This window comes from Nymphaea colorata, chromosome 13 (assembly GCF_008831285.2).
Source record: "Nymphaea colorata isolate Beijing-Zhang1983 chromosome 13, ASM883128v2, whole genome shotgun sequence".
In the NCBI taxonomy this organism is placed as follows: domain Eukaryota; kingdom Viridiplantae; phylum Streptophyta; class Magnoliopsida; order Nymphaeales; family Nymphaeaceae; genus Nymphaea; species Nymphaea colorata.
The window spans coordinates 6,919,046-6,930,649 of record NC_045150.1 but is presented as its reverse complement, the minus strand read 5'-3'; the positions used below and the strand labels follow the sequence as shown (position 1 = coordinate 6,930,649).

Here is an 11,604-nt window from a genome sequence, read left to right as displayed (position 1 = left end):
TATTTGAAGTCGGATGGGAGGAGGGGTACGATCTTAACTCTGCGATTTGAGAATCCCAATAATCTCCAATCGCCTCGGACCTCATATGTGAGGCTATAAAACGTCCCCTTAAGTTTCCACGTTACCCAACCTCCAAATGGCATCTTCATTATATCATCACTATGAGAAGGTCGTAAATTTTATTTTTGTGGGAAAAGACATGCCATAATGTACTGACATAATAGAAATGTAAGATTCAGCATTACCAGAGATGTCTAAATATAAACTCACATAATACACTGTTCCAAATTGTAGAGAAGAAATAACAATAGAGCTAGCAAGAGTTAACAATGACAAATAACATTCAAGTGTTCCAAATTACAGTGTACCGTAGTACTGATTTAAAGATCACCAGAAAAGTAAGAATTAAGATTGCTCTTCTATATATTGCTAATTTAATCTATAGTTGTAGCAGTACGAACTACGGTAGTAGCTATACTGCTACTCTTGGCAGTGAAAGAAACAAACTCTTAATTGAAAAATTTTTTTCTTATCTTGAAATCATAGTGTAAAAGGATGACAAAATTACCTCATCTTTCTGAGTCACTTAAACAAGGGCAGTCAATTTAGTAAAGTCTAATGAATTAGCCTTCACTATGGTCCATAGCCTGTCTACTTCAGAGGAACTGCTGCTAAAAAGAAGATTGTGCAATCAATATTTTCAGAACAATTCTCAACGACTTAATCTCTAAGGCCAACCAAAAGGTTTTTGGCACTGATGTAATCAAACATACTTTTAATTATATCTTTTTTTTGTTCGGATATTCATATATTCAAATTCGAATTAGGATTCAAATAGGAATAAAAAAAAGTTGTATCTGAATCATAATCCGATTTCCGAATCCAATCTGAATCTGATTTTTACATTCATATTCGAATCCAAATCTGAATTTTAAACCAAATTTGGCAGATTTTTAAAAAGCAATAGTATTGGATATAGGATATTTGTTTAACAATTGATTGGTCCGAATCCATATTCGAATCTGAATGGATATTTATGCATATCCAAATCCGAATCCTATCATATGTTATTTTTAAAATCTGAATCCAACCCGATCTCTTTGTCAGATATTAAAGTTTTTTCCATATCCGATTTTTTCGAAATGGTTCCATCGTATATCTAATTCAAGTTGGATGTATTGACATCCCTAGTGGCCAAAGTAGAAATTTTTGGACAAGATACACCGAAACATTGGATTTCAAATTTCAAGGGGTGCCTAACATGCTAACACATAATCAGTTGTGGATGAAAAGCACTAGAAAGAAAAATTCTATATCACACTTTTTAGGACTACACGATCTACTTCTTCTTCTTTCATGCGGTGGTGAACTTCTTTGAGGGATTGCATTAATCCTTTCAAAGACGAGTTATTGGGTGTTTAAGGGCTGGACTTGAACTTGCTCAGTTCAGTTCAACTCGATCTCGACTCATTTGCTAAGCAAGTTCGATCTCAATCTTAAATTTAAGCTCGAAATTTATAAATGAGCGGAGTTTGAGTTACAAGGATTCAACTAGAATATTAAACTTTGAGTATTCTCATGTACCTTATCAAGCTTATTGGCTTACGCAAGTTCAGTTAGCTTACTGGGCTCGAGGCAAGCTAAAGCACTATAGCTCTAGCTGAAGCTCGATACATGTGTAAAGGAGTAAAAATATTACAACATGCATTGTCATTCCTGAGATTTTCAGAATATGGGTGCAAGAATGTAGAACGACTCAAACTTTTTGTTGTATTGTGAAAAAGAAAAGCAGTTTGGATTCTGAAAAAGAAAATCGTAATTAGAATAATGTAAAACAGGAAGAATACTTGCTCTTCCTACATTATAGGATCTCATAGTAATTGTTGTATTATTTCCCAACCCACAAGATTGGGGTGTCGTATTATACGTATAAGTATCGGATTGCGGTCTTGTATTATGTATATATGTATCAGCTTTCCGACTGAGCAGGAGGATTAATCATGTCACTTAGGTGAGAGCCGAAGCCCTCTCACCTTTTCTTTGTCCTAAGATCTCAACGTGCTTCAACTTGCAGGTATGACCCACCTCCCTTATAGTACAGAAGCATAGTTACCCGCAAGTCGAACAAGAGAGTCCTTCATAGCATGGGAGCATAGTCCCTCACAAGTCGGACCAGAGACATGATGCATACATTTTGGTAGGGCTGAACAATGAGCTCGAGAGCGAGCCAGCCTTTTTGCTAAACAAGTCAAGCTCGATTTAAGGTCGAGTTCACAAACAGGTTGACTCGCCTCGGCTCGACTCGACATGATTTCATGTATATTTACAATTTCATTTTATGTTAAGTTGATTTGATTAAACAAGCTTATTAAAAAATCTTGTCACTTAAATGGGTGTTGCGAAACCAACTTAAATGAGATGAGGTTGAGCTTTGACTTGGTCTATTGAGTCGAGTCGAGCACGAGCTGACATTGTCAAGTTCGACTGGAAGACATAGCGGGGCAATCCAAGAGCCGAGGACTTGACTATCGGCCAGCACTCTCCTTGTCTGTTTCTTAGATCTAATTCTAATTGAGAGGAGAAGGGTATCTGACGACCCTCCAAGTCCTCTCCTCCACCAAAACTTGTAAGCCGTCATTGGTGTTGGTGGTAGACTTGAAGAAGATGATGCCATACGACTGTTTCTTCCACAAAGAGGAACATCAGGACCACAACCAATATGGCTGACGCCAGTGTCATATAATATATATAATATGATCGGGGACCAAGAACAGGCAGACGTCATTATAGTAAAAGATATAAATATGGTAACTTTAGTTTTTTAAATCAACGTGCCATTTAATAAGAATAGTTCGATCCATCAAAATGAACGGTTAAAAAAATAAAACCAAGAAAAATAAAGTCACGAGTATTTTCATTATTAGTGTTTATTTTTTTATGTTTTTTTTTACTATCTACATCACATGAACTTAGATAGTTACATAACTCAAAGTCACAATTCACTCACTCATATATATATATATATATATATATATATATATATATATATATACATATATATGAACTTAAATAACTTATACATCACATGAACTTAGACAGTTACATAACTCAAAGTCACAATTCACCCACTCATATATATATATATATATATATATATATATATATATATAATTGAATGGTAACTCTTGTTTTTTAGATCATCATGTCATTTAATAAGAATAGTTTGATCTATCAAAATGAATGGTTCAGAAAAAAATAAAGAAAAAAAATGATGAGTATTTTCTTATCTAATATTAGTTTTTATTTTGTTTATGTTTTTTTTTATCTATCTACATCACACGAACTTAGATAGTTAGATAACTCAAAGTCACAATTCACTCACTCATATATATATATGTACAATTGAGCTGAGCTTGTGAAAACTCAACTCCAGCGTAGCAATATGTGAGTCCAACTCTAGAACCAGAGACCAAAATTTAATTTGGATTGCTTCAAGGAGGGGTGTGGCGGCTAGGCATGGCCAATTTTACATCAACAGCAGCAACAGAGGGATCGGAGGAAAGGAAACAGCGGTCGAGCTATAAATTTTTTTTAAAGGGGACAATGTGAAGGAACAGTCATTGCTTAAAAATATTAATTTGAAAATAAAAAAAAAAGCCTTGAAGAAAAATTACCCACTTTAACCCATATGCCCGTTCGCCTCTACAGGAGAAAGGTGAGAAAAGGGCCACATATTAAATGGCCGTAATGGGAGAACTATTTTTTTCAAAAATCATATCTTAATTTTGTAATTGTTCAAAAGAACAGGTAATTTGGTAATTAACTAAAAGTTGGGTCTCTTGTTTGTAATGTTTTTAGCTGGTAGGAACGACGACGGGAGCAAGAACACTGAAGAATGAACAAACCGTTCAACGTGATCGCTGGTCAACTCAAGGGAAAAAATATAACATGTATATACAGGGCCGAAACCAGAAACTTTTTTATGAGGGAGACCCAATTAAAATTTTTATATTTTAACATGGCACGACATATCATTTTTCAAAATTTTTATATAAGACAAATAAAATTTTTTAAAATTTACATGTAAATTATTATTTTTTTTAAGGTGGGGCCTTTTCTTGCACTCTATCATTTAATAAATAATCTGGTTTATGACACTTTGAGATCATCATAACCATGATTCTAAAAAAGACAAACCAGTCAACATGCAGTTGGATCTCTCACACACACATATATATATATATATATATTGAACGTCACTCAACTACTTAATCTTACATATTTTTCTCTCAACTATTCATCTACTTTACATCAACTGCCTTGATTAGATAATTGTGTGACTCTAAATAACCAGAGCCAGCGTTCACTTATATATATATATATATATATATATATGTGTATATATGAAGAAATAAAAATAAATCAAATTAGAAAAGGGAGAGGTAGAGTCGGTAGTAGTTCACAGTTCTTAAGTTTTGCAAGAGAGGAACCGAAGACCCAACCGAGAGAAAGAAAAGCAGAAGCTAGCACCAGATGTCACAGGTTTCGCCCTTACAATAATTATCTTGTGAACATCTTCCATGCTTATTGGTCCAAACAAAATCTAATATAAAGCTATGATTTTTTTTTTTTTTTTGGGGGTCTCTATCTCAGGTCGCACGAATTCTAGTAAATAAAATTTATACAAATTTTAAATCTCTTTGTTTGCAGAAAAACGGAACTAAGATGTTCTTTATTATAAGCATTACTAAAGAATATGTTAACAATTATCCACTTAACCCTAATTCACTGGATTCAGGCGCACTACTCTACAATTTTAACAACTTTGACATTACGTTTTAATTTATTTTTAATAAAATTTTAATAACTTTGATAACTACAATTTTAATATCTTTTTTAAGAATATCCCTTTTAATATATATTTTTTTAATATAGTATGGTTAAAATTATCCCTCTTGGGCTTCCCCCATTCGAATTTCACAAATCTTACCATACAAATGAAAATCAAGTTATGAATTCAAAGACTTAGAAAAAATCACAAAAATCAAATGTATAAGATCGATTTTGTAAGGTTCTAAAAATCAACCCTTATAAAGTTCTACATTCATAAAATCCGTTTTAAACGATGAACTTAATTCAGAAATTAAATTTTCATATTTCATCTGTTATGGCTAGACTTGTAGAAAGGTTAAAATACTAAGATACATGTGTCCAAAAAAATATATTTGGGGAGGCACAATGTTCTTGACATTATTTTTTCAAAATTCTCTCTCATGACAATTGAACGAGAAAAAGATTAATTGCCTGCACGAGCCCCACATAAATTAATTTATTACTTATTGTTGCCGCATAATATTTTACTATATAATATTAAGTAGCTATCTATTCGTTCCCCTTACAAAAAACCTCTTGGCTCCACAGGCTGAATTTTGGAATACTGGCACTGGTTGGCATTTTTTAGTGTGCAAGTTCAATTTTAATAATCAACAGTCAATTTTTTTAGTTCACCAAAATTTGATTTTTCATAATTTTAAAAATGTATGGCACATCTATCTAAGTACTTGTTGAACTTTAAAAATCCATATTTACTCAGTTCGGCGTTTGTTAACACATTTTTCAAATTTTTTCCTTCTTTTAGATTTTGTGCTAATTTAAAAAATTCATATCTTTTGGACGTTAATTTCAAAAATATTTCTTTTTAAAATAAAATAATTAAGATATAAACCAAACACAAGTTGCTAATTCTCCAAAGACTAGCTAGAATCGAACCAATGATTTGTTTTCTGTACAGCTACTTACTCGACCAACTATGCTATATTCTTCAAGCATCGTAAAACTTTTGCTTTTCCATTCAGTTTTTGGGCTTAGCTTTAACCATTTTATTAATCAATACGCTAAAAGCTCAAAATGTATATTTATTATTAAATAATTTTAAAAATTTTAATTCAATTGTTACCGACAAAGTTCCGCATGTAATGTTCAAAATTTTTCAATTAAATAACATGGGGAAATGAATACTTCGGGACAACAACGCGCTTCCATAAGTATATTTTGCCATTGCATAAAGAGTGAGAGTAATAAAGTTTGAGCATGTTTTTGGTATTTCACTAAAAGTGTTGGGGTCTTTTCGTAAAGCATGATTAGGAAAAACTCTTTTCATCGTTCCCACTTTGAATCGAACAAACTAACCGTTCACGTTTGGTGACATTCCTTGCTTCTTCCTTTCTCCCCACTCGGCCCCCTCCTTGGACCGTTTCAGAAGTCGACCTCCTTAAAATCTCTGTCTCTCTCTCTTTTTCTCTCTCTCTCTGTCCGCCATGGCTCCCTCTACCTCTCTCCCTCTCTTCTTCTTCTTCTTCTCCACCCTGTTCTTCATCTCCCAATCTCAGATAACAGCTCGCAATGGTCTCTCTCTCTCTCTTTCTCTCTCTCCCCCCTCGATTTCTCTCTGCCTGTCTCTGTCTCTCATGGACGTCTAATTTCGATTTTTGCTGTTTTTGCAGGTCTTATGATCAACTGCGGGTCGTCGCGGTCGATCGTCTCAAACGGGCTGTCATGGACTCCCGACTCCTCCTACATCACTACAGGTTCCTCAGCGTCCCTGAAGCGCCCCAACACAGACCCTGTCTTCTCCACCCTCCGTTACTTCAATGAAACGGCCCGGAAGTCGTGCTTCGTCCTCCCGGTCCTCCGTGGCATCCGCTACCTCGTCAGGACAGCGTACTTCTACGGGGGATTTGATGGCCGGAACGTTCCTCCGGTCTTTGACCAAATTGTGGATGGGACCTTCTGGAGCACGGTCAACACCTCGAAGGATTACGCCATGAACCGGCCTTCCTTTTACGAGCTCATTCTTGCCGCTACCAGGAAGACGATCAGCGTTTGCGTGGCGAGGAACAAGAAGACGACCACCTATCCCTTCATTTCTGCTATTCAATTGATACGTTTGGAGGGCTCGGTTTATAATTCGACTGACTTTGGGAAACATGCACTCAGCACCGTCGCCCGGCACGCGTTCGGCTATGGAGGCAAAACGATCAGGTAGAGCTTTTGGTTTCATGTGTCTGAAGCTTTTTTCTTTGGTGGTTTTAGAGTGTGTGTCTCGGTTTTAACATTAAAATTTTGTTAATTTCGACCAATTATTCTGTCAATCACATATTTTGAATTAGAAATGGATGTAAACCTCTGTAAGCGTTTAATATTCTTGATAGAATTATGTCCAATTTGGAATTGGATACTGCCATACTGGGTTCTGTTCCTAGTCGCGCTGATCCTTTTCATCTTTTCAAGTAAATTCTATGATTCTTTCTGATGGAAACATTATCGGATGAGGTAGTTTGATTTTATATTGGTCATTAGAGTTGCTGTTTTTCACATAGTATGAGTTGTTGGACTTCTATTATTGGAAATACTCGAATAAAGTAGCGCTGTTTGTTATTTTTGAATCCCGTTTCGATAGTTGGTTTGATCTTGTTTAAGTATTTGCTGTAGCGTTATGTTCAATAACGAAATGGTTTGTGTGGTGGCCTCATTAAGTGGAACGGAGTGGTTAATCACGACTTGAGAAACAACATGTACAGTGATCATTGTCGTTATAACTTCTTATGATGTAGCTTAAAAGAAGATGACTGTTCTGTATAGGCCAGTTGTTATTGCATAATTTTGTAAAAAAGAGATGGTGGTAATTGGATTTGCTAGTAAATTATGGCAGACTGCTGTTTTTGTTATTTAGAGTACGGGTTTAGTTTAGCTTGGTACTTTCTTTGTGAACTTGGGTTTATGGATGCTGAGTTCGTTTTTGTCTTTTGCTTAATTTCCAATTGGAGCGTAGCAACCTAAGACACTTGTTGTTCATTTGAATTTAAGGTTTCCTGATGATCAGTTTGATCGCTTCTGGGATCAGTTTCCTGATAATCAGTCATTCAGCACCACTTCAAATGTCTCTGTGACTGGGTTTTGGAATATGCCACCATCAAAGGTGTTTGATACCGGATTGACACCAAAGGAAGGGAAAAAATTGGAACTTCAGTGGCCCTCTGTAGCCCTTCAGAACTCAAGTTACTATATTGCCCTGTATTTTAGACATCACCAAGTTCCTGGATCACCACCCTGGAGAGCCTTAAGCGTGTCTGTTAATAACGTGGAATTCTACCGAAACTTGAATGTTACACCTGGTGGGGAGGTTGTGTTTGCTACGAGGTGGCCTCTATTTAATTTTACAAGGATCTCGTTGTCAGCCTCTGCACAGTCAGCTGTTGGACCAGTTATTAATGCTGGAGAGCTTCTTCAAATAGTGAATCTTGGAGGGAGAACATTAACAAGAGATGGTATAGTCCTTCTTTTACTGATTAACCCAATTTCTTTTGCATTGCTGCACAATATGGACTTGCTGATATGCTGGGTTGGATGCAGTTATTGCCTTGGAAGCACTAAAGAGAAGCATGCTTACGCCACCATTGGATTGGAATGGAGATCCTTGTTTGCCTCAAGAGAACTCTTGGACTGGCGTCACATGTTACGAAGGTTCGCGAGTTCGTGTGGTTCGCCTGTGAGTGCTAAAGCTTTCTCATATGACCTCTTTCGAGCCTTTTATATAGAAACAACTGATTTTTTGACTTTACATTCCTTTCCTGGATTTGGACAGGAATTTAACTGGCATGGGTATTAGTGGATCTTTGCCACCATTGATTGCCAAAATGTCAGCGCTTGATGAGATGTGAGCTGCTTTTTGATTTTTTTTTTCCAGTTTTTTTGTTTCTCTTTTATGTTCTTGAGTAAACTTTTGTACTGTTATCTGGCTATGATGATTGCAGTTGGCTTGGGTACAATAAGTTTTCAGGAACCATTCCTGATCTGAGACCGTTGAAAAGGCTAAAGATACTGTAAGTAATGTTATTTCCATGGGTTGTTATTTTGTGGTTTAACAAGTCTTAGAAAAGTCGAAAACTTGGTTGTGCAGTTTGGGCAAGATACATCATACCCACTGTTAATATGCAAATTTAACTTCACTTATCAATTTTCTACTTTCAATTTTTTGTGCTAGTTGATGTATAGTGACCCTTACCCAGTCATTCCTGAATCAACTCAGACGCTGAGCATTATGATTCTTGAACCTGTTCTTGATTGACTGCCCTGTCTCATATCTCATGAGGACCCTGATTCATATATTGTTGCAGGCATCTGGAGAATAATGAACTCAATGGAACTATTCCATCGACACTAGGAATGGTTCAAAATCTACGTGAACTGTAAGTAATAAAAGTTCTTGTGATTTTCATGTTAGGACTTAGGTGTTGTTTGTTACATTTTTTTCATCCTTCTACTTCTCCAAGTAATCTTTTAGAAATTAAAGTCAAAATACAGAATAAATTGTTTATGGTTGCTTTGTCTTCTAGACACAGAAGTTTGAAAAATAATTTGGGACTTGAGTAATTGTTTATTGATGCATTGTCCTCTACTATAGACTTGAGATTAAGAAGGCATGGTGTAGGAAACTGGAAACCTAATGAGAATTTCTTTCATGATTCTTCAATGTTAATTTATGTTAAGTTGTTCATTGGCATGTTGTGCGGAAGATCCTTTTCTTCCCCTCCTTCTGGATAGGATATTCATATCCATATGTCACCCTTTACAAGGTCGACTGGTAATTGTTTGATGGACATTTTCTATGTCAAAATTAATTGTTAAGAAGAGTGAGTAAGAAGTCTGGAGCCAAGGAAACTTATAAAAGAACAAGATACAGGTCAAAGAATCTGATAGATGTTTACCAGTTGATGACCTTATAATGTATTAGGCAGGTGGCTTTCATGGTCACTGGAAATGTGCTTTGATAATTGTCATGCAAGTGCAAAACCCTGTTGTTTCTGTTTTTTATGACAAAAATTCCTTCTCCCAAATTGGTTATACAGTAAAACACTCTGTAGTGAATTGAAGACTTCATTGCAAACTCTTAGAGCATAACATGAAAATATAAACCAGTAATGATAGTTCAGCTTACTGAAATACTGTTGTTGGTTTGTGTTTTTCATCTGCGTCTGCAGAAATACTGGTAATTTTCTTGTCATTTCCTAGGACCAGTAGCTGATCATATAGTACATTTACCTGATTTCTGTAGCATGGACTGGCTTCTGGTGATGTTAGATAGGAAATCTGCCAAATATTATTATTGGGATTGTATCATCAGACAGTGAAACAACAATATTGTGTTTTGTGTTTTCAACCAGGTACTTGCAAAACAACAATCTCACAGGGAAAATACCAGCAAATCTAAGAAAAGCTGGATTACATCTACAGTGAGTGATTTGTCTTCTCTTGGTTAAGGTTAACATTTGAAGAAAAATCAAAAAATACTGACATATATGCCTTCCTACCTTTCAGGATATCTCCTGGAAACCCTCTCTTGAGAAGATGATCTTAAATCAGTTGCAAATCCATTACAAGTTCCAAGTTTCAGAAGTTGCTGCTTAGTTGATACCATACAGAGGGCTGTTTATCTTACACTTTCGCCAACATTAAGGTCAACGCCTCCCCACTAGTTTGTGAAGAACTTACAGAGGGTGAAAGATATCTGGCGAGTTGTATAGCTGTGCCTGAGGTTATGTCGCAGCAGAGTTATGAGATTCAATTTGTTGTTGGTTTTGGCTTTTCTTGCCTTTATCTGTATAAAATCGGATGTAGGTGATTTATCTGTACAAAACCTTGTGTTGTAATCATACGCGTGTATATTGGTGTCATCTGTTGCATAAGAAATGGCAAATTCCATTTCTTAGTGCCAAATCGTGAGTCACTGAACAGGTTCCAGAATCATCAAAGTCAAGTCCAGTTCCATTGAAATCTGGTTTATCCCATAACGTTACCACGAAGATGGAATTTAGTAGTGGTACATTTTCTCTCTGTTTGTATAAAAATGCTATCCTCATAGTTTTGGACCTTTGGTACGAGGAAGAATGTCATTCCTGGAGGTAGGGATGTCGGCTGTCCCAACTCGGGTTGGATCTACCATTTATTATATCCAATTTGATTGGGTCTTCATTACTTCGTGTTGGACTCGGATTTGGGTCCAGACTTGAAAATTTGAAACTGAATTTGGATGCAATAAGAGAAACATTCGACTTTTACCTGAATCATATGCTGAATTCAAGTCTGATATTGCTTTGAATTCCTTTTGCCTTTATGGATCTTGCTATACAAATCTGGTTTTGGGTTACAGTGAGATGTTTATCTGACCATTTTCATCCCTACTCTTGGCAATAACAAGCCTTATATTGTTTTCTCTTTCGAAAATTTTTCGACGTAATAACGTTGCCCATCAACAATACCAAGAGCTTTTTCTTCTGCCATTTAAAACCCAAAAATGTTTATATTTTATGGCCTTAAAATGATAAACTATGTATCTAAAAAGGTAAGTTCTGTAGAAAATGAAATTGGTATCGGAAAGTGTAAGCCTTATGATGATGTAAATTATCCTTCTCGCTTGACTTGTTATCATGAGGCAATAGTTCGAATGTTTCGATTAAGAGAGAAAAAATAAAATAGGGATTATTTGATGTTCGAAACTAAAAATGGTCTACCAAATGGGAACATCTATTACATATAGGGTTAAAA

General features: G+C 35.7%; 1 protein-coding gene across 1 annotated transcript; it reads left to right on the top strand.

The window, feature by feature from the left end:
• Positions 1 to 6,197: 6,197 nt before the first annotated feature.
• On the top strand, positions 6,198 to 10,876 carry LOC116267343 (probable LRR receptor-like serine/threonine-protein kinase At1g67720). The gene is made up of 9 exons (XM_031649031.2): positions 6,198 to 6,405; positions 6,504 to 7,041; positions 7,867 to 8,327; positions 8,413 to 8,548; positions 8,645 to 8,716; positions 8,814 to 8,882; positions 9,177 to 9,248; positions 10,224 to 10,292; positions 10,378 to 10,876. Exons 1-9 carry the CDS (start codon positions 6,318 to 6,320, stop codon positions 10,409 to 10,411), a joined length of 1,539 nt encoding a protein of 512 aa, XP_031504891.1. The 5' UTR covers positions 6,198 to 6,317; the 3' UTR covers positions 10,412 to 10,876.
• Positions 10,877 to 11,604: the final 728 nt, after the last annotated feature.